The sequence below is a fragment of the Mytilus edulis genome, chromosome 3 (assembly GCF_963676685.1).
Source record: "Mytilus edulis chromosome 3, xbMytEdul2.2, whole genome shotgun sequence".
Taxonomy (NCBI): Eukaryota; Metazoa; Mollusca; class Bivalvia; order Mytilida; family Mytilidae; genus Mytilus; species Mytilus edulis.
In genome coordinates, this window is record NC_092346.1 from 12,542,827 (window position 1) to 12,567,516 (window position 24,690).

At 32.3% G+C, this 24,690-nt stretch overlaps 2 protein-coding genes and 2 non-coding genes across 4 annotated transcripts; 2 read left to right on the forward strand and 2 right to left on the reverse strand.

Moving 5' to 3' along the window:
- The first annotated feature begins 180 nt into the window (after nucleotides 1-180).
- Nucleotides 181-290, forward strand: Trnai-uau (transfer RNA isoleucine (anticodon UAU)). Its single transcript has 2 exons — nucleotides 181-218; nucleotides 255-290. It is a non-coding gene; the product is annotated as a tRNA-Ile (tRNA).
- Nucleotides 291-5,314: 5,024 nt separating this feature from the next.
- On the reverse strand, nucleotides 5,315-12,153 carry LOC139515044 (uncharacterized). The gene is made up of 5 exons (XM_071304603.1): nucleotides 11,991-12,153; nucleotides 11,572-11,880; nucleotides 8,995-9,099; nucleotides 6,214-6,396; nucleotides 5,315-5,535 (listed from the first exon to the last, which is right to left on the reverse strand). The coding sequence occupies exons 1-5, from the start codon at nucleotides 12,151-12,153 to the stop codon at nucleotides 5,315-5,317; spliced, it is 981 nt and encodes a 326-aa protein (XP_071160704.1).
- Trnai-uau (transfer RNA isoleucine (anticodon UAU)) lies at nucleotides 7,003-7,112 on the forward strand. The gene is made up of 2 exons: nucleotides 7,003-7,040; nucleotides 7,077-7,112. It is a non-coding gene; the product is annotated as a tRNA-Ile (tRNA).
- A 4,373-nt stretch (nucleotides 12,154-16,526) lies between the features above and the next one.
- LOC139514785 (angiopoietin-related protein 1-like) lies at nucleotides 16,527-24,245 on the reverse strand. Its single transcript, XM_071304414.1, has 4 exons — nucleotides 24,020-24,245; nucleotides 23,298-23,394; nucleotides 20,102-20,266; nucleotides 16,527-17,715 (listed from the first exon to the last, which is right to left on the reverse strand). Exons 1-4 carry the CDS (start codon nucleotides 24,062-24,064, stop codon nucleotides 17,444-17,446), a joined length of 579 nt encoding a protein of 192 aa, XP_071160515.1. The 5' UTR covers nucleotides 24,065-24,245; the 3' UTR covers nucleotides 16,527-17,443.
- Between the last annotated feature and the right edge of the window lie 445 nt (nucleotides 24,246-24,690).

Sequence of the window (24,690 nt, forward strand, 5' to 3'; positions counted from 1 at the left end):
ATTTAACATAACATAACAGGAGCGTCCAAACTATATATTGATTCAATCAATAAAGTAAATGTAAAACATAACATTAGTAAGTGAAATAAAAAGATTCTTCGAAATCATTTATAATGCAGACGTTTACCGAGAAATCAACTGATGTATAAAAGCTTAAGTTTTATGTCACTTTGTAACATTGCTCCGGTGGCACAATCGGTTAGCGCGCCGTACTTATAGACAGTACCTTCACTGTGCATAGCACAGTATGAGGAATGCGGAGGTTGTGAGTTCGATCCTCACCCGGAGCAATTAGTTTTTTACCATTCAATTTATTAAATTCGATCCCTTCTTGTTACGCATGTCAACTTGTTACGATCAAAATCTCTTAGACAAGGAAATGTGTATCGACAAAAACATGAAGATACCCGGATTTTATTTGTGAGTTTGAGTATACCTTTCAGAGTACACGTGTCGTTTTGGTTGCATATCAATTAACAGTCGTATAGTTTCGATGTAAATTTACATGGACAGTTTTCCATTCTTTTTATCTAACCAACAGCATGGTCGACAGTGTATAGGTACTCAAAAATAGAAAAAAAATAATTGAAAGGTCCATTCGAAAGACTATCTGTCTTGGCATGATTTGAAACATGTGAATTTTCTTCCGGTTGACGAAGACTGATCACTAGGCATCAGCAAAAAACCTCAGCTTCTTCCCTGACTCGTATTGATTTGAAAGGTCCAATTTCTGAGACGATAATACCGCTCTAGTATCGTTACAGTCTATTACTTGAATGTATAAAATTCTGATGATTGTTCCCACTAATATGTGCTATTTCTTTGCAAGACTGTACATTTAAGAATTGACTTGGTGCACACACTCTATTTGCCTGAAGCTATTATCTTAACAAGTTATTTTTGCAATGTTACGCCTTTAATATATCATTCATAGTGGATTTTATGTGTTTGTTACTTTATTATTATCATTCAAACAAGAAAGAAAAACCCAGTCAAATAGTTTCCGAGAATATAATCTCACATTGAAGAAAAGAACAAATCCTCGGCTAAAAAGTGAAGGTGACAAAAATATATCCCGTGAGGCGGAGTCGAACCACCGACCTAGAGATTCCTAGATTCTATCACACTACAGTCTCCCGCTCTTTTTTTTTTATCTTTATTAAAATCAAACATCACATTACATAAATACAATCATTGAAATGTATCTACTATCACAGTTGAGTTACACAATACAATACATTTCTAATTACATAATACAAATTCTATCTTACAGTTATCCAAGATTACAGTTCATTAGTACATCAGAGATCAAATATAATCACATCACTGTCTGTTTTCTGCAGTATAGAATTATGCAAAAGGAAATACTTTTCAAATATGTTGCTCATATTCTTCATTTGACACAAATATTCATTAAAATAAGTCACATAATGCTTCAATGTGTATTGAAAAAATCTTAAAATATCAATATTCTTCACATTATGTTTTACTAGATTTCTTCTTCTAAATATACAGTATCGTGCAACTGATAACATAAAGTTAACAAAACTTACATTCACACCATTGATTGTTACAGTTAAACCGAGCATAAATATTTGTTCATATACAACAGAATTCACTTGATCTGAATCACAAGTATCTAACAATAACTCTACATTTGTAATCAAATACTGATGAAAGTCATATAATTCAGAACACTTTATAAACAAATGCATAATATCTTCTATTTCATTACAACAAATATCACACAAATCATTATCTACCAACTTCATTTTTAATAAACGTTCATTTGTAAATATACAACAGTGGGCTATTTTAAAATCAAGCTCCGTCATTAATGACGGTTTCCAAAACATATTAACTATACTTTATGCATAATACTTTCATCCTCTTGAAAGATATTTATCCATTTGTCAACAGATTTTGGTTTCTGACACAATTTATCTATAACAAGACAATATTGAGGTAAAAACAAAAACCAGGTTTCACCTCATAACAAATGTCTTTCAACTGAATTATTCCAGCCTCTATAAAATCATTCCATAAAATTGTTTTCCCACATATCAAAATTTCTGAATTACAAAATAACGGTTGATTATAAATATTTTCAACTGTATAATCAAAGGACACATTTTCTCGAATAAAGCAAAATGATTTTAACATTTCTTTGTATATCACAGGAATACAAGACAAATATTTATCTTTTAATGACATGAATATAATGTCTTCTGCTAATTTCATATTCAATATTTTGGAAATAAAATACCTAAAAATGTCTTTCCATATTACATTATAATCTTCATTTAAAAATTTAGCTAAAAACTTCAATCTAAAAGCACAAAGTTTTGATTTAATATCAGGCAGTTGTAAACCACCTTTATTTTTATCACAAATAATAGTATTATACTGTACAAGATGTGCACCACCATTCCACACAAAATTAACACATAGTCTCTTCATTTCTTCAATAGCCCATTCAGGCATAGAAGTAACAAATAAATTATACCACAATCTAGACATTAACAGAGAGGTTATTACATTTACTCTACCATGTATTGTCAATTTTCTTTGTATCCACATATTTAATAACATCTTAATTTTATTTAGTTTTCCCCTCCAATTCAATTCATTACATACATGTTCATTTTTGCCAATATAAACACCTAATAACAAAATTTCATTTTCACAAATTTTGAGACCATGACAATTTTGGTCATTTTCTGTCATACAACCTTTCCCAATAGGCATTATTTCTGACTTTTGCCTATTTATTTTAGCACCAGAGCATTTACCATACAATTCAAAAACATTAAATACTTCATCAATTGACTTCTTATCAGATACAGTAACAGTAGTATCATCAGCATGTTGAAACATTTAACACACTTTTACTGACATTGGAATATTGATTCCTGAAATATTACAATTATTGGTAATCATACATTGTAAAGGCTCAGCTGCCAAAACATATAACAGAGCACTAATTGGACAGCCTTGTCTTATTCCATTCTTGATAGAAAAATACTTGGTTAAAAAACCATTACATTTTACAGAGCTATTTATTTCATTATAAAAAATTGTAATCCATTTAATAAAACTTTCACCAAAACCAAATTTCCTTAATACACTTAACATATACTCATGACTAAGCCTATCAAAGGCTTTTTCTTGGTCAGCTTTTACAATATATCCCTCTATATCATCATTTTCTACTAAAGTTATAATATCTCGTACATTTGCAATACTATTAGAAATATCTCTTCCTACTATACAACATGTTTGATTTTCAGACACTATTTTTGGCAATACTTTTTTGAATCTATTTGCCATGACACGAGCTAAAATTTTGTAATCAACTTGCAGTAATGAAACAGGTCTATAATTTTTAATACCTCTTCTATCGCCTTTTTTCTTAAAAATTAGACTGATAACACCAGATCTCATTGATCTTGATAAAATACCTTCACCATAAACAGCATTAAAAACTTTATATAATATCTCTCTAAGTGAATCATAAAATGTACAATAAAATTCTGTAGTAAGACCATCTGAGCCAGGGCTCTTATTCTTAGACATCGATGATAAGGCCTCAGTAATTTCATTAAATGTTATATCTGAATCACAAATCTCTTTATCATCGTCATCAACCTTTTTATCAACATGTTGTAAAAATTCACATAGTTTATCAGTTTCTATCTCAACACAAGAGTACAACTCTTTGTTAAAATTATATTCAATATCTAAAATTCCATCAGTATCATTTACAATTTCATCATTTTCATTATACAATTCTTTCACAGAATTACTTTCCTGTCTATACTTTTCTAAGTTTAGAAAATATTTTGTATTTTTGTCACCCTCTGTAGCCCATGTGGCTTTAGATCGTAAAATAGCACCTTTACATTTTTCTAATTCATATTTACTAAGATCTAATTTCAATGTTTCTAATCTAGTTACATCTATATCTATACCACTTGCTTGTAAAGCACATAACCTTTGTATTTTATTTTGTATATAAAAAAATTCTCTTTTCTTTTCTTTAACTAAATCTGAAGAAAAAACTTGAGAATATCTCTTGATTCGATATTTTAAATTATCCCACCAAATAAGTGGTTCACTGTCATACAAAGAGCAATTCCTAGATTCAACTATAATCTCTTTAACTCTTTTTGCATAATTTACATTTGACAATACATTATTATTTAACACCCATATTCCAGGGCCTCGTTCAACAACACAGAAGTTAAAATCCATAAAAACATATGTATGATCACTAAAGCTTGTTTCATTATAATACACATTTTGTACATTTGGTGATAAGGATTTACTAATTAGAAAATAGTCTATTCTACTCTGCTGCAATATATTATTACATATTCTTTTCCAAGAAAATAATTTTTTACATTCATTTCTTGCTCTCCACACATCATATATATTACAATTACACATAGTTTTATTTAACTCTCTATATGCCTCATCAATACAATGTTTAGATTTACCTCCTTTGTCTAAGTTTGACAGAGTTGTATTAAAATCTCCACCTATTATAACATTCTGTAAATTTTCAATATAACTGTTAACAAACTTAAAATATCTTGCTCTTTCTATACAATTATTAGGTGCATAAACAGATACAAAATTAAAAATTTGACCATCCGTTTCATATGAAACATGTATAAACTTTCCTTCATCATCTTTATATACTAATTTTGTTTTATCTTTTACACTATTGGCAACCATAATAGCAACACCTTGCCTACTATTATAACCATTACATTCATATATTTTCCCTTCATACATATTTTGTATTCCATCAACATATGATTTATCCCAAAAAGTCTCTTGCAACAAAGCAAAAGTAGCCCTTCTATCATATAAAACAGATACAAAATTTTGAAAATTATTCAAATTTTTTAAACCATTACATTTAAACGAACAAATCAGCACCATCATAATACAAATAAAATAATAAAATTTGTTATCCATTTTTCTTTTTATTTTCAGACACCTGAGAGCTTCTACTAGCATTAACATTAGGTTTAGGATTCAACGAAGACCTTCTTGTAAGCTTTCGTTGTTGCTTTTTATATTTCCTAAGCTCTTTAGCAGAGAGAGAAAAAAACATCAACCTCTTCGTTTGTGTCACCTCCTTCATCCATGTTTTCTTCAACACAGATAGAGGAGTCATCATCACCAGCACCATTACCACCCTCTGCGTTGTTTAAAGTAACATCAGAAAGGGTGTCGTTTCGTTTTTCACAATGATCGGGATCAAAATCCCCAAAAGCTAAATCTTCGTTTACAACTTCTTCACTTAGAAGAGTGCTATCTCCGTTACGTTTAACTTTTTTACCAGTTTTTTCATTTTTTTCTCTTCCTCAACGACACTAACACTAGGTGCAGAGATATCAACTTCATCATCATCTTTTACATCTACATCAATATTTTCATCTGATTCGGAACAATTATCGTCCGAATTAGCAATTTTTCTCTTTCTTGTCTCATGCTGTACAATATTATCCACGTGCACGACAGCTTCAATAATCAATTCATTTTTGTTTTTATGAATATCATCGACAAGACCTTCACTTTCTGGTACAACATCACTTTAAACCTCGGTTTGTTCTGACACTTCATTATTGGTTTCTTCTTGCGAAGTACTCGTATCTTTAACTCCCGTGGCTTCCACGTTGTTTACCTCATTTACGCAACTACACACGATTTTATCACAAACATTGCACTTAGCAATGATTGGCTGCGGTCGCGTTTTCAAATTGTCTCCCTTCTGACATTTACATTTCAACGGTAGTTCATGACAATGTTCACACTTTGCTGCACGACACCTTCTCGAAACATGACCCTGTTCTCCACAACCACTACAAATAATGTAAGGACAGTTTTTGTGAACATGTTCAGGTGAATAGCATTCTGAACATACCTATGTCTGGTTATTGTGAACACATTTGTAATACTTTGTGTTTTTACCAACTTTAAAAGGCATACTCCATGGAAGTGCAATTATATGAGGTGGAAAAACACATTTGACAAAACGAGTTCCATCGGCTACCTGCGTACCCGGTACAACTCTTCTGAATACTGGTGAAACGATTTTGATTCCCCTATCTCTCAACATGTCTATAATATCGTCATCATCAATGAATGCTGGGATGTACATGAAAGACACAACTGTCGTATTCGAGTACATTTACGAACATTCGTAATCTTTATCTAAAATCTCAAATCCACTAAGTATTTTTGTTGCATTAGACTTGGAGTCAAGCGTAACATCGTACGAAGAGGTGTCATCCTTAACCACAGCAAGCACAGAGTTCAAACCTGTGACATGCTCAATTGCCCTAGTCACAGAAATTGCTTGCACATTTTCTGTAGATATTCCTATAACACGAATAGTACAGGCTCTTGAATATATTGCAATAAATACTCGTATTCATGAACGGAAGTATAACAATGTTTGAAAATACCTTTCAATATGAAAAAAAGTCCATTTATACACTGAAAACAGCAAAATCACATCGGAGGAATGTAAACAACATCTATGTCCGGCTGTGCTTCATTCAGCTATCACAGTCTCCCGCTCTACCAACTAAGCTATCACGGGCTGATGTCTATTGCCAGTAAATTTGTGTATTTATTGTAAAGAATTTCTACGGAAGTTGGTCATATGATGTATAAAATGTGGCCTATTTTAAAGAAATGTTTTCATGAACCTTATTCAATATTCATAATTAGGACATGACAAAATTTCAACCACGATGAATGGGAAAGTCAGCCATCTCTATATTTAATATAATTATTCGGATTTTATTTTACATAACATAACAGGAGCGTCCAAACTACTTATTGATCCAATCAATAAAGTAAATGTAAAAAATTACATAGTAAGTGAAATGAAAAATTCTTCGACATCATTTATAATGCAGACGTAAACCCAGAAATCAACTGATGTATAAAAGCTTAAGTTTTATGTCACTTTCTAACATTGCTCCGGTGGCACAATCGGTTAGCGCGCCGTACTTATAGACAGTACCTTCACTGTGCATAGCACAGTATGAGGAATGCGGAGGTTGTGAGTTCGATCCTCACCCGGAGCAATTAGTTTTTTACCATTCAATTTGTTAAATTTGATCCCTTCTTGTTACGCATGTCAAATTGTTACAATCAAAATCTCTTTGAGAAGGAAATGGGTATCGACAAAAGCATGAAGATACCCGGATTTTTTTTGTGAGTTTGAGTATATATGCCTTTCAGAGTACACGTGTCGTTTTGATTGCATATCAATTAACAGTCGTATCGTTTTGATGTAAATTTACATTGACAGTTTTCCATTCTTTTTATCTAACCAGCAGCATGGTCGACAGTGTATAGGTACTCAAAAATAGAATAAAATAATTGAAAGGTCCATTCGAAAGACTAACTGTCTTGGCATGATTTGAAATATGTGAGGTTTTCTTCCGATTGACGAAGACTGATCACTAGGCATCAGCAAAAATAAAATCAGCTTCTTCCCTGACTCGTATTGATTTGACAGGTCCAATTTCTGAGACGATAATTCCTCTCTAGTATCGTTACAGTCTATCTACTTGAATGTATAAAATTCTGATGATTGTTCCCACTATATGTGCTATTTCTTTGCAAGACTGTATATCTAAGAATTGACTTGGTGCACACACTCTATTTGCCTGAAGCTATTATATTTACAAGTTATTTTTGCAATGTTACGTCTTTAATATATCATACATAGTGGATTTTATGTGTTTGTTACTTTATTATTATTCAAACCAGAAAGAAAAACTCAGTCAAATAGTTTCCGAGAATATAATCTCACATTGAAGAAAAGAACAAATCCTGGGCTAAAAAGTGAAGGTGACAAAAATATGTCCCGTGAGGCGGAGTCGAACCACCGACCTAGAGATTCCTAGATTCTATTACACTACAGTTTCCCGCTCTTTTTTTTTTTTTTTTTATCTTTATTCATAAAACATTTGAAATATACAGCATGTTAGTCCATATACAAAAGATTTTTGTTTTTTTTTTGTTGTTTTTTATATTTTAAGTCTATAAGTAAAACAATAAAATGTCATCAGTCTCTGTTAAAATTGGATTGTGTTCAATAAAATATTTCTCAAACACATTCTCTTTGTTAGTTCTTTTATAATATACATGGAAATATGTAACATAATTCTTCATTGTATATTTGAAAAAAGTTATGAGATTGAAATTTACGGTAGAACGTTTTACAATCTTACGTTTTTTCATGATACACAGTCTGACAATCGATAAGAAAAAATTCACAAAAACAACATTTACACTTTTGAATTTCCCTGACATGCCTAACAAAATCAGCTTCCTATAACCTTGTGTTAAAATCACATCGTTCCAACAATTTAACCAACAATTATATATAATCATGAAAAAGACACTAACATTTGACAATCTAGAAAAAGATGTAGCAAATCCTCAATATCAGATTGACAACTGTCACATATGTTTGTATCCATCAATCCACTTCTCTTTAGTTTGACATTTGTTAAAATTCTATTGTGCATTAGTTTAAAATCTAATTGAACACAATCTGGTGGCTTCCAGTAATTGTGTACCGACTTCCACATATTACAGAATGGTAAAGTTCGTTCATTCAAAATTTCTAACCAAAATTGCTCAACATCTGGCTTGATAAAAACTTTTGATATTAAAATCTCATAAAAATCTTTTGTTTTGCAATTAATTAAATCTTTAACCTTATCTCCAAAGGTTACAATAAAATATGGTGACCTATCTCTATTAGCATCAAACACACCATGCTTGATACATTTCTTCCAATCTTCTGGAATACATTCAATAAATCTCTATATTGACATTGTAACTATTTAACATTTACGTCATCATACATATCTAAAACCATTTCTTTGACAGCATTAAAAGACAAAAAACCGGGAATAACTTCAAATCACAAGTCTTTGATTTGCGTAATACCCGCTACAATAAAATGTTGCCATAAGGCAATCTTTCCTTGTACTTTTATATCTGGATTTAAAAACAGAGGTTGTTGTAAAATATCCATAGATTTCATATCTACATCTATAAAAGATTTAACATATTGTCAGGCATCTATATCATTTCAATATAAAATTTAGGAAGTAATTTACAATCTTCCTTATTAAGTGTCATACAAAAACAGTAATTATCAATATTCATACCACGATTTTTTCTTAAAAAATATTTCATGGTATGTTTCCATAAAGCTGTACATTCCTCATTGAAATATCTACTAATAAAGGAGTAGGTCCGGTAAGGACCGATTTTGGCCTCAAATTTCAGGTTCATCTGACGAAAGATTTTGACCACTTTTTAAACACTTAAGTGTCTATTTTATTTGAATTAATTAGTTTATGTGAAAGATTTTAACAGATTTAGTCATTAAAAACGATCCGATTCAAGCTCAAATATGAAAAATCTACCTAATATGCCGAAAAATGTCACTTTTCAGATGGTTTTTGGTAAAAATGAAAGTGGCCGCATCCGTGTTCATCCCCAACCTTTATATATGTTATGTATTATCATAAAATACAACTTACATTTCAATATTAAGGATGAACACGAATGCGACCACTTTCGTTTTACACGAAAACCGTCTAAAATTTAACTAAAATGCTAGAATTATGAGGATTTCAGTAATTTAGCATGACCTAATGGTGCTAGTACCGGATATATGTGCATTGTATTGTCAAAAACAGCCCATGTTTATGTAGCAGAAGCATTATACTGTCCAATAAATAACTAAAGGTTTACATTTTAACAATTTTGTAAAACTGCTATATTTTGGGGCCAAAAAGTGGTCTTACTGAACCTACTCCTGTCAACCTGAATGATAATAATTTTAAATATATATCTGGATAATTTATTCCACCCTCATCTTTTTTCCCCACTAAAACTCTATACTTTACTAAATGCGACGCATGACCCCATAAAAAATCTAAACAACACTTTTTGATATCATCTAAAGCCCATTCAGGTATCGAGGTTACAGCTATGGTATACCAAAGCCTAGACATAAGTAATGTAGAAACAACTGTTGCTCTTCCAAAAAGCGTTAACTGTCTTTGTTGCCACAACTTAGTAATTGCCTTTATTTTCTTTACTTTGTCTTTCCAATTAAGTTCATCACACATGCATATTCTTATTTTTACCTACATATACACATAAAACCTGAACACAATCCTCACAATATTTGAGCCCTATATGTTCTTGTTAGAAAATCCAAAGAGGAGCTGAGTCAATTCAATGCTTCATTTGTACTTTTAAATATTTTATGATTATTGGATGTCAAAAGAGTGCTCCTACACATATATATGAAAATCATTAGTGTACCGATATATGAACAGAATAGGCTGGTAATACATAGTAAATAGCTTAAGTGTCGTGAACTTAATATCAGTATCAACTGCCTTTTACATGGAATTATGTTTATAACTACATATCATACTTAATTTTGATAACTGCACATGCATAGCGCATAAGTTAAGTATTGAGATAATTGTCTATCAGCAAATCATTTAAGTACAGTGATTTCTCTGTGCAAAAACCGAACTATCTTTAGATTTAGTTTTATTCAGATATTTAAAGCCGATGCACATCTTATGTCTTTAATCCAATTAAGTGCACAAAATAGATATCATAATTATATAAATTTATTTTTCTGTAGATGGTTGAATAGAAAATTTCAAAGTGAAAAAAATATAAGTTTTGAGGAAATGATTTTCTTCAGAACTACAAAAAGAGTTTGATTGTATTGAGAAATTATTATAAAATTCATTTGTAAGAGTTCGTTGAATATATGAAAATAATAATGAATAAAAATTAATTCACCATAATTTAAGGGATACAACTCTGTATTTGTCTGTCCAGTGTTAGATTATTTTGCTCATTGCGTGTCTAATTTCACGTACAACATATTTTTTTAAGAGAGTGACATGTCTTGATGACTGGATACGACGGAAAACAATCCGTACGTGACATTCTGATCAATTATGGATCCCGGAATAATTTCGTACCCGTGCCGTTCCCTTTGACTTATTAAAATGACTTGTCAAAATTGTAAACAATCGGATTATTTTTCAAATTTTAGACATGAGCACCAACGTAGACCATCCTGATATTTTATTATGTGAAAGACACAGAAGAGTACAGTTGATGGTTGAAAATTTCAAGATGGTCCACATTGGCGCTGATGTTAAATTTCGTCTCCGAACATGACGAAATTGTAGATTTTTTACACTTTTCGTCGTCTAAGCCTTTTCAAGGTCCAAATTTGAACACATTTGAGTACATCACACCTAAAAATAAGGTTCTACATGGACGAGCAGATACTGCAGTTCATTACACAGTCGCGATGGGTTTCAACTTCAAAGTTTAAAAATTCTGGAAAAAGGGGGGCCAAAAACGGCCCTTATCATACCTTGTCCTTTAATTATATGTCTTCTTCTTTTGACTGACTTTTTTAATTGACTTTGAACCAGACACTTAAAATATTTTCATTTTTTCTGCCTCTACCGGTTGCACTATCAACGCAACCAGATACATGTTCTTCATTATCACTATTCTCATCAAAAGACTCATAGTCAGTTTCCATACTCTCTAAATTTTCACTCTCATTTTCAGTTTCATTGTCACTGATCTCTACATTATCTTTAGTAACAAAATGTTCTACTTGAGTATCATTGCACTTGTGTACATCAACATTAATGACAATATCATTTTTATCATTTACATTTTTGACATTAAGACTAAGTTCATTATCAAAGTCATCTTCTTTCTTTTCATGAACCTTTTCTTTTGTCCCTTCCTCACTCGTCTTGGTCTCTGTCTGCAAAGGAACCTTTGAATCCTCATTGTCTTCTCCCTTGCAATGTTGTCACCATTATTCTTCACATCCAATTCATCTACCATATTCGCCTCTTAATTATCTTCACCATATCCTTCAGGAAGCTGATCATCACTACCATCTTGCCCTGACACAAGAGCTTCATCATTTCCCTCCATTTCCTTCTCATTGTCATCAATTTGAATTATCTCATCTACTTGTTCATTGCTATCAATTCCAGAGCCTGTCGTGCCATGTACAATAACAGTCATTGTAATGTTGTTTGCATACCGCGAAATAACATACACAAGGTTTTCCTCTGCAATATGGGCAAATTCCAGCATCCTCCGTTTTACAAAAACATCTATTCGGCAAGCTGCGGCATGTATCACACTTCTTCGCAGTACATTCTCTCATTTTGTGGACCTGCACATCACAACCCTCACAAATTAACTGTGGACATTGTCTGTATTTGTGATGTTGGGATCCACACTTATAACACAATGTCCTTTGATGATTATGAACAAAACGAAAAAATTTCGGTCCTAAACCTGTTTCAAATTTCATTCACCACGGCAATGAAGCCAACCTAGGAGGAAATTTGACATGAACATATCGCGTTTCATCAGCCACTTGTCTCCTCAGATGAACATGTCTAAACAGGTCAGATTTTATTTCACATCCTTTATTGATCAACGGTTGTAAAGATTTGTTCATCGTCCATGTATGCTGGTAGATGCATAATTGACACAACTATCACATCATTAAATTGAAATATACAATTAAATTTATCTTCTCCAATTTCAACTCCATTTGTCATTTTAATAGCGGTATCCTCATCGTCTATTTTCAATTCATACATGACAGTTTGTTTTCCGACGGAACAACGGCTAAAATTGTATTTTCACCACACAAATTCTCTAAGACTTCAATCACTTTAGAAGCGGAATGTTTCTAATTGGGTATATTGTCAATACGCACCGTACATTCTTTTCTATAAATCCTACTACCTCTTACAAATCTAGGTTCCTTATACATGTATTTATTCTTTTGTCTTTGATTTTCCTTTTCATTTACTTGAACCACACTTCCTGGTGCTTTCCAATGTCTCTTGGGTTTTTGGACATATCTCAAATAAAAGTCAGACACACCGAAACTACCCCCTTATCCTGCGCTACACAGCAGGAATAAGGGGAAAATAAACAATTAAACACGCAGTTTTCTGTGTTATTCAAGTCTTTTACATCTATATAAAATACGGAAACAGTTTATACAACCATAACTTTCATATATCTCACCAAATTCACAGTTCAAACGGAGCACATTTCAAGTAAACATCCTGTTGCAAGGTGCGTTCCAAGATCCCAAAATAACATAGTCACGGCTGGTAATCTACACACGCAGAACATTTGGTTCTGCAATGAAAACCGTGAGAGGATTTTCCGGTTGTGCTTGAGTGGAGTAATTGTCACCGCTTCAAAAGGTATGTACATTTCTAAATCTCAATTTTCTTATTCAACTGATCAAAATATTGAAAATCAGAGAATGCTATGCTGTGGTGAATACTTTAACGAAGAAATACATGTATCATTTACTGTTGTACGTAGAGTTGAACTCTTACAAAATCAGTTGCCCCACGAGAAATCGCCTAAAAAAGTGACATTTCAATTTTAAAATGGTTCTATTTACAGACCTACAAGTTCAAATTTAGTTTTTTTAAGGCAATGGGTATGAATGTTGTTTTTGGCGGCGTGTACGCTGTCCGGTGTTGATAGACGTCTTAATAATTCCAAAAACTACATTTTTTCATTAAGTCATGCGTGAGGGGATCGGTTCTGATTGAGGACATCGTGAATGCGTGAGGGGAAGTACAGAAAATTTTTTTAATCTTTGGCTTTGTGACTTTTGTTGACTCAATAAATGTGATCAATGCTGATTAAAAATCATCACAGATTTGTCCTTATACTTTAACAGATGTAAACTGATCACTGATTCAATGAAATCAAACTATTTAAAATTGTTTGCTCAAATTCAGAAAATGCCAGTATTCAAAGGTAAAAGGAAAAAGGGACAAAAATTGACTCTCTACAAAAAGCCATGGAAATAAAAGTTATCCCCGCTCTCGAAGCGAATAAACCCTGTGGGAGTAGTCCTGTCGTCAAATATACGTCACAGAGATCACACATATATTTAAGAAAAGTATATCGCCGATCAAAACTTCAACACCTATAAATATTAGACGTAATCTGTTCACCCAAAATCACGAGATTTTCGAAACAAAAAGGGCAGATATACAGAATTTATTATTCACGAACATCGATGTAAGCCAAGATAATCTCGAGGAAGACCATAAGGAAGAACATGTATTAGACAACGAAGAAGACATAGAAGAAGTCACAGAAGAAGACCACGTAGTAGACCACGAGAAAGACCACATGGAAGACATTGAGGAAGAAAGTTTTTCAAAGTGCTTTAGATAAACTCTAATACGAAGGGAAAAGGGAAAGATTTTTGATTTTTTTTCACTAGTGGACGTTTTCCTTTAAACAACATTGCATTCGACCTGTTTTTGGACATTGTTGAGTGGTTTGAAAAGGACGAATCAAGACGAATGAGATACTCCCCAACATCTCTGCAGTATTTTTGGTTATCGTTGACAACATGTTTTGTTTTTATTCTTCGTGAAACATATTATTAAACCCTAGGTTCCAACAATTTATTTCAATATCAATCTCAGTGATTTTTTTAGCACACATTATGTGTTTTTTCATGAACAATGCAGCCTTATTTAGGTAAGTTTCAACGACTCATAGCTTGAATATAAAGATATGATTTGTACTTCCCCTCACGCATTCACGATGTCCTCAATCAGAACCGATCCCCTCACGCATGACTTAATGAAAAAATGTAGTTTTTGGAATAATTAAGACGTCTGACAATCCCGGACAGCGTACACGCCGCCGAAAACAACATTCATATCCATTGCCCTAAAAAAAACTAAATTTGAACTTGTAGGTCTGTAAATAGAACCATTTTAAAATTGAAATGTCACTTTTTTAGGCGATTTCTCGTGGGGCAACTGATTTTGTAAGAGTTCAACTCTACGTACAACAGTAAATGATACATGTATTTCTTCGTTAAAGTATTCACCACAGCATAGCATTCTCTGATTTTCAATATTTTGATCAGTTGAATAAGAAAATTGAGATTTAGAAATGTACATACCTTTTGAAGCGGTGACAATTACTCCACTCAAGCACAACCGGAAAATCCTCTCACGGTTTTCATTGCAGAACCAAATGTTCTGCGTGTGTAGATTACCAGCCGTGATAGTTTTAAAGTGAAATGAAAAGATTTATCTGCATCATTTATAATGCAGACGTTAAGCCAGAAAGCAACTTAGTATGAAAGCTTAATTTTTATGTCACTTTGTAACATTGCTCCGGTGGCACAATTGGTTAGCGCGCCGTACTTATAGACAGTACATTCACTGTGCATATCACAGTATGAGGAGACAATGAATGATAACGAACACGTGAAATCACAAAAACGCAAAATTGCAGGCGAAGACACATCTTTATTGTGTGTTTTTTTTTTTTGGGGGGGGGGGGGGGGATAGTGGGATATGTTTTTTAAATAGATTGGAAGCAATACTTTGCTTTAGATGGGCAAATGAACAGAATAGTTTGTTTCCGTTGCAAATCTGAGGGAAAATGAACTCGTTTTTTTTATCTTCATTCTGTGTGTTTGTTTTCTATTAAAGGCTAATATGACGTCACTTGGCTTTGAGGTTTTAACTTATTCGGATGTGTTGCATTTTGTCGGCTTATGTAATGTATTTCGGTTGTTTCCTGTAATTAGTTAGTACTTCAGTTTTATCATGTACATCTTTTGTATAGTCATTTTATAAAAGTTACTGTTTGCAAAAGTATAAATTATTCTAAATAATAGGGATGTTCTGGTACCTAACAGAAAACCCTGGCCGTTTTTGGAACAACTTTTTTGAACTTTTGGTCCTCGATGCTGTTCAACTTTGTACTTGTTTCGGCTTTTAAACTGTTTTTGTATCTGGGCGTCACTAGTAAGTCTTGTGTGGACAAAATGCACTTCTGGCGTATTAAAAAATTTAAACTTGTTGCCTTTTGTTAACCATTATTCGTGTGTTTCTTTGTCAATTGTGTTCTCCTATTTATTTATATTGTAGTCCTGTAATGTTGTGTTGTCATTTTAATGTTATATTTCACATGGCCATAAAAGAGGGAGGTTTGGCACAAAATGCCACAAAACCAGGTTCAACCCACCATTTTTTCCTTTAAAAATGTTCTGTACCAAGTCAGGAATATGGCCATTGTTATTATAGTTCGTTTCTGTGTGTGTTACATTTTAACGTTGTGTTTCCGTTGTGTCGTTTGTTTTCTTTGATTTTTGAGTGTGAATTCATATTACTATAAGACGTGTCACGGTACTTATCTATCCCAAATTCATGTATTTGGTTTTGATGTTATATTTGTTTTTCTCATAGGATATTGTCTAATGCTTAGTCCGTTTCTGTGTGTGTGTGTGTTACATTTTAATGTTGTGTCGTTGTTCTCTTATATTTAATGCGTTTCCCTAAGTTTTAGTTTGTTACCCCGATTTTGTCGAAATGAACGATATATGAAGACATTATCTTTTAGCAACACACACTTTATTTGTATTTTCCTCCCATTTAATTTTGCGTTTATTCCTTTTTTAAATTCTTAAAAGTTTCTGCAAGTAATTTTTCATGTATTTTTTTTATTATTGATATACTTTGCATTAGAAGCCTGAGTACCAGAAAAGAACCACCTAGCTGTGTCATAACTTATCCGAAATTACTCTGACGTCGTCTGACCTTGTGTTCGAACCTATAAAAGCCCTAATATCCTGAATTTTTATTTTTCTTTATTTGTGAGTAAAAGCTGTTGATATGAAGTAGAACTATTTCGATTAATTTGACATTTTTTATAATTCGATAAAAGATAAATTTTTAACGGTCGTAAATAGCCTTGTCCATATTAATCAGTAAATTCAATTTGGGCTAGTTAAAATCAACGATTTCGATCGACAAGAATAAAATGTTATAGTTCATTCTTAACTGTTAATGACAATTATTTGAATCTTTACTGGGTTTTTTTTATGTCCGGAACATGTCAGTTGTTTTTTCACTTGTTCCGTTGATTTTGTCAGTTTTTCTGGATTTCCCCCTTTTTAATGCATTGGAGTGAGATACTTTTGTTTTACATTTTACTTAACATATATATATAACAACATCTTGCTGTTTGATGTGTTATGTACAATATCGTCAAACATATATTAGCAACAACAAATATGTAAATACATAGTTAAACTTCTATAAATAAAAAATATGGAATGTCTGAAGAAGTCAAAACAGTCTCCTTTTAATCTTAAATGATAAAAGAAGACATTCTTCCTCTAGAATACAATTTTATCACATTTAGAAATGTGACAAATAGTTAAACTTCTATCGGGAAAAAAACGAACATCTTTTATGTCTTAATAAGTCCTATTTCAAATGTTGATTCAGTTAGACGAACAGATAGGTTTTATCATCATTCGAGTGCTCCTTATTAATGTTGTCCATCTCCATGATCTCCATGTCATTCTAGCATTCCTATCTCCACCAGACTGGTACAGGCCATTGATATTCCCATTCAAACCATTTCCATGCCAAAAACCACTTTTGGTAAACTTTGTTGCACTATTGTCCCCATCTCTAATATCGTTATCTCGGTCTTTTGTAGTAAACATCCTCCCATTAAGACTGTTCCATCTGTAATCCGTCATTGAGTCGCCTGAATATAAATCAAAGCTACACACACTTCTAATTGTAATTTACCATACTGTTCCTCAAATATGAATAATAAAATTAACAGTACAATATTTTCTGCAATAATTGTCGCTTCAGTGACGATTGATTCAAAATATTTTGAAATATACTAGTAATCTGAGAAAAAGTATTTAAAGCTTATAAATCTAAATTGTAAAAAAGATTAATAAAAAGTGGTCTATGAATTAACGCTTTGCATAAGGAATGTATATCATTTAATTCAAGACAAAATTTTGTAAGACCTGTTTTCTGCCATGCAACATACGAGAGTCGTGTTCAAGAAAATTAAGAACAGGGAACCAGTATAAAATAAATCATGCTAAGAGTTCCGATTGCCAAGCCTAAAAATAAGAGAGAAATAAATACAAAACTTTCTATTGAGAAAAAGTTGGTTTTCTCGTTTAAATGATGCAAATTGTTCATCTCGGAATCTGTTTCATTAGCAACCATACCGCATACCTTTTTTTTTTTATATAACAAGTATTACAACATCGGTGATTTACAATTGCTAACTTGTGCAACAGAAATAGGTAAAAGGCTATTGTAAAGAATTATGAACAAAACAATGACTGTTATGAAATGGAGGATGATTATACTAAATTCTAAACATGACAAAGCAAACAAGTAAAAAACAGGATAAAATTATAACCCAAAATGTGCTTTTATTGCTGTTTGAAATGTCAGATTATAAGTAAAAACATACGCGCACGTGTGAAAAAAAACAGGACATTTTTAATAGCAGGTATTTCTAATCTGCTAAAACGCTCTTATGAGATTAAAATGTGATTTAGAATCCAAAAATATAGACAGTATCATTCTGACTTTTATTTGTGATAATGATTAAAGGATATATATAGATCAAAAAGAAAGTTCGCAATTTTATCTAGATACAACAAAATGTAAGGGTTGGATAGAGATATATGTATAGCTTGATATACTTTAAGTTAACGAAAAAATAAAGGCAACAGTACTATACCGCTGTTCGAAAGTCACAGATTATACAATATATTATTTGGTGACCATCGTAGACCAGAATGCGATTTGTCATGTATTACTAAAATTGAGAATGGAAATGGGGAATGTGCCAAAGAGACAACAACCCCACCATAGAAAAAACAACAGCAGAAGGTCACCAACAGGTCTTCAATGTAGCGAGAAATTCCCGCACCCGGAGGCGTCCTTCAGCTGGCCCCTAAACAAATATATACTAGTTCAGTGATAATGAACGTACTGCATTGATTTGAAAACAAATACAAGTGTACTAGTATATCAATATAATTAAAATTAAATCCTTTAATTGCTCCTGTTCTGATATGTCGCGCATCAAGGTGCGCGACATATCAGAACAGGAGCAATTTAAGAATTTAATTTTAATTAGATTGCTAGTATATATGATTTAAATACACAAAGCTATTAACCAGTCTAAATCCAAATACTATTTAAGGTAGTACAATACAAAGATTTTTTCACTACCAATCTGCAACCTTTAAAATGCTGCTAATTATTTTAATTGATTAAACTTTTAAAAGAATGCAATATTTTTTATGCAATTATTATGTAATCAATTATTATGCAATTAATGGTAAAATCTTGGTCAGTTCATTTGAATGAATTTAGCTCTGACATCTCTATAACTACACAAGAAATGTTAACGTTATCTTAATCAACACAACAGGAGCCACAAAAGGGTGCCTCAAATTATCGCTATCATATTCTATTCTCTCATAAATCTGTAATTAGTGTAAACATCCTTACAACATAAAAGTAGAGATCGTTTAATTAGGTGTAAAATTTGATCTCTACATTCTATCCAAAATCTGGGACACCTTTTTGTAGATGATGGCTCTAGGAACAACATATCATAAAATCAACCCTCTCGGGTTATCCATGAAAAAACTAATTTCAATTGAAAGTGGAAATTTCTTGTAAAATTTTGTAGACTCAATTAGAGTTATAATTGATTACATATCTGTTGTATAATACTAACATTGCATTAATTTGAAAGAGTAATATGTTAGCTATCCGAACATACCACTTTTATAAATTTTCAAGCCTTATAAAGAAAGTTACAGCATTTTAAAACTGGAGAATTGGAGGTATAACATCTTTGTATTGTGCTACCTTAATTATACTTATCAAACATATATGGAACAAAGTAGCCGACATATTACAAATGTAACTCAAGCCAAAAATGTTAAGAAGGGATTACAAAAGTGTTCTTATCATATCTACTCATTTAAAAAGTTAGAGGTCAACTTCTTCGGAGGTATATACAGGTTTCATTCTATCTCGAATCAATATTTCTTTTGAAAATCATCAATAACATGATGTTTGCTGAACATATATATTACCTGCAGTTCCTTCATAACCAGAAATGTGGAGTCTATAATTAGAGCTTTCATTCTGAACACTAAATTCAGAGTACGTGGCATACGCTTTCTCATTTGACAGATCCACCAAGTCGAATCGTAACATATAGGGCCTGCTGGATGTAATTATATGGAGGTTTTCATTACCTGAAACGAAATATAATTGAGAAAATAAAGTATTTTTACAAACTCAATTGTCATTTACAAAATTCAGCACATAAAATATAAAATCCCATGTTGTATCGAGTGAGGCGAATGTGAAATACTCCGATGTCAAAAATTTGAGCAGAGCGTTCACTTTAACAATAAGAAGATATGGCAAGTTAAAATGCAAAAAGTACCTACCTGAAAGTACTAACAGTTACCGGAAGCTTGAATTGATTCCATACGTATTTTACTTAGTTTTGAATGAGGGTATGATTATAAAAAAAAAGAAGATGTGGTATGATTGCCAATGAGACAACTGTCCACAATGCAAGAAACCAAAATGATGCTATAATTGCAAAATGTGCAACAGCTTTTGTTATTAAATTACATATTATAAACTAAATACAGCATATATTTTTTGTATACTTTGTTTTCCCTTTTCCGTATTTTAGTGAATCGTCCCCAATCAATTCACTAGAATTTTATAATAGTTTCCCATAGCAAAAAGTGAAATAACAAAAATATCGAACTCCGAGGGAGATTTAAAACGAAAAGTCCCTAATCAAATGGCAAAAGCAAATGCTCAAACAGATGAAACGAATGTAGAACAACTGTCATATTCCTGACTTGGTGCAGACATTTTCTTATGTAGAAATGGTGGATTATACCTTGTTTTATAGCTGGCTTAACCTCTCACTTTTGTGGCAGTTGCATAAAATTCCATTATAGACAACGATGTGTGTTAAAAACAAAGAGACATATTCAAGATATCTAAAATAGGGGTACATCAGTCAACATTGTATTATAATATGATCAATATAAAAGCAAATTAGTATGTCACTAAAGATAAACATAAAGGGATAGATATAGAAAAAACGAAAGACAACATTACTAGAATTTAATATAGCACAATAACATAATATCGGGATGTATAAGTACCTAGCCACGTCAATGAATATTACCAAAAAAAAAAAGCGTAAACACTTAAACTGATAATTTACAAAGACAAAATCAAAGAATACTATAACACGTTTTAAAAATGATTAACAACGTCAGTACCTAGGATCTATACTTCAGGACCCTCATGGATTATTTGTGAAGTTAATATGGAACATTTGTCAACAGGGTCTTGGTATTTTCCGAAGAACTATTAAAAAAAACAAGAATGTGTCCCCAGTACACGAATGCCCCACTCGCACTATCATTTTCTATGTTCAGTGGACCGTGAAATTGGGGTTAACCCTCTAATTTGGCATTAAAATTAAAAAGATCATATCATAGGAAACATGTATACTAAGTTTGAAGTCGATTGGACTTCAACTTCATCAAAATATACCTTGACCAAAAACTTTAACCTGAAGCGGAACAGACGGACGAACGAACGGACGCACAGACCAGAAAACATAATGTCCCTCTACTATCGTAGGTGGGGCATAAAAAGGACCAGACGTGCTTTTACATACCCCTGGTTCATCAACTTTCTACTCAGTCACTTGAGAAGTTTTGCAAAGATTGAGAAGCAGCTGCAAGCTCTTTAATACAGAATGAGTTACGAAATTTATATCGCACAAGCAGGTGAAGCTGGTATATTGCTACGAAGGTAATGGACATTGATAATCACAAAATTAAAATCGTTTCTTTTGTAAAAGATGTTTGTGTGATGACCGCCTATGTCAATTTCGAGGTGTATGTCTAACTAGAGGCTCTAAAGATCCTGAGTCGCTCACCTTGGTCTATGACAGACACAGATGGATTCATGACAAAATTGTGTTTGTAGATCTTACTTTACTGAACATTCTTGCTACAATTAACTTTGCCCTTTAGAAACAGAGGAAAGAATTTTCAAAAATTTACAAAATAAATGAAAATTATTAAAAATTGACTATAAGGGCAATTACTCCTTCGGGGGTCAACTGACTATTTTGGTCATGTTGACTCATTTTTATGTCTTACTTTGATGAACATTATTGCTCTTTACAGTTTATCTCTATCTATAACAGTATTCAAGATAACCAAAAACCGCAAAATTTTCTTACTTTGTCTTACTTTGATGAACATTATTGCTCTTTACAGTTTATCTCTATCTATAACAGTATTCAAGATAACCAAAAACCGCAAAATTTATTTAAAAATTACCTCTTTGGGATTTTTTTTTTGGGGGGGGGCAGCAACCCAACAACAGGTTGTCCAATTCATCTGAAAATTTCAGGGCAGATAGATATTGACTAGATAAACAATTAAACCCCCAGTCAAATTTGCTCTAAATGTTTGGTTTCAGAGTTATAAGCCAAAATCTACATTTTACCCCTATGTTCTATTTTTAGCCATGGTGGCCATCTCGGTTGGTTGCCCATTTTTTAAACAAGATACCCTAATGATGATTGTGGCCAAGTTTGGTTAAATTCGGCCAATTAGTTTCAGAGTAGACGATTTTTGTAAAAGTTAACGACGACGACGACGGACGACGGACGCCAATATATGAGAAAAGCTCACTTGGCCAGGTGAGCTAAAAAGGAGGCAGAGGAAGCTGTGTCTGTATTTTCTTTAATTTTTAGTTCTGGAGGATAGATATGAATGGAACCCAATCAGAAAAGTTTGAATTATAAATGGAAAGAACATCATCAACATATCTTAATGTGAAGTTAATTGATCTGGCTTCTGTATCATCTTATAAAATAAATGATTCTTTATGTTTTCTTAAGAAAATGTTGCATCACCTCGTGAAAGTTCCGTGATGATTGATCGATCATCATCGGACGTTTATACGAAAAGGGCTATATGTTTACTTTATTTTATATCATTTATTTGTTCTTATTAATTTTCAAGTATCGGGGTTTCGGTGTTAACTTTATTTTCTTATTTTGTATTTTTATAAGCAATTTATGACCGGCAAAATGTTTTTAACGAATTTTTAAATGTCTAATTTGAATAAGTAAAGGAATTTTTCACATCGCTTGAATATGAAATGCAAACGGCTAAGATTTTGAAATGAAGAAAATTTGAAAAAAAATTTTATCTTAAGAGAGCAGACCTAGCCAGAATTCTCCGCTTATGTCACCAAAACCATTCTTATAACTTTCCCAGTCTCTGTAAAAATACACACTTCCACCAATTCGTCTTTGTACAACCTGTTAAAATATCATTAACTTATATTTTAATATTTTAAATATAGAAACAAGAATGTGTCCCAAGTACACGGATGCCCAATCCGCATTATCATTTTCTATGTTTAGTGGACCGTGAAAATGGGATACAATTAGAAAGATCATATCATAAGCAACATGTATACTAAGTTTCAAGTTGACTGGACTTCAACTTCATCAAAAACAACCTTGACCAAAAACAACAAATTAAAGACTTTAACCTTAAACGGGACGAACGGACAAACGAACGAACGGACGCACAAACCAGAAAACATAATGCCCATAAATGGGGCATAAAAACATAATCTTTCTCTAAAATTCAATGTCATTTGCTGAAGAGGAGTAACGTTTTATGTTAGAACTATTGTCATTCTCCGAAAATAAAGTTTCTAGTTCTACGGGGGGAAATTAGATTAAAATCTATAAAAACCACATACATGTGGAAGTTTAGCTAAATGATTATTGGGAAATGATTTTACCAGGAATATGGCATGTTTTTCAATTGTTCCGTTAATTGATACCGTATAATTATGTCAGTTTTTAATGGAATTCTCTGAAGTTTGAAGTTGATTTTATTGTATTCTTTTAAACAGTTTACATTGATACAAACCGTCCAACCAACAGAGTCATCTGTCTTGTCACAGTACACTTTCATTGGAGCTAAGTTTTCGGGGTAAATTGTGTACACGCCACTTGATGCCACTTCAGGAAGATCACTGCAATCCAATAGTTGAAGCGAGGTTTCTAAAATAGAAATAATAGACTTCTTTTAAAAATGTATGAAACTTACTGCACAAATAGCATTAACTTCAATACACTTGTTTACCGGATTTTCAACGAAAATACCGGTTTTTGGGTTTTGGGATGCATGTAAAGCGGTGAGGGGGCAGCCGGCAGCTAAATGTTGTCCGTTCATTTACTCATAAACCGTTCAACATTTTAATATGTTGATAATGACAAGATGGAAGTCAAATTCAATAATGACGATTTTGATTTTTACCGTTCACATGGTTCAGAAGTTATTATTCTTGAGAGATTAAAAAATGGTGTTTCAAGTCGTGTTCGTGCATTAATTCCTGAACCGTCCAACCAAATCATTTCAAATTAAAATATGTTGTTACTGATGACAACAAAAAGTAAAATCTCAAAAATACTGAACTCCGAGGAAAATTCAAAACGGAAAGTCAATAATCAAATCAAAATCAAAAGCTCACACTCATCAAGCGAATGAATAAAAACTGTCATAAACCTGACTTGGTACAGGCATTTTCTTATAAAGAG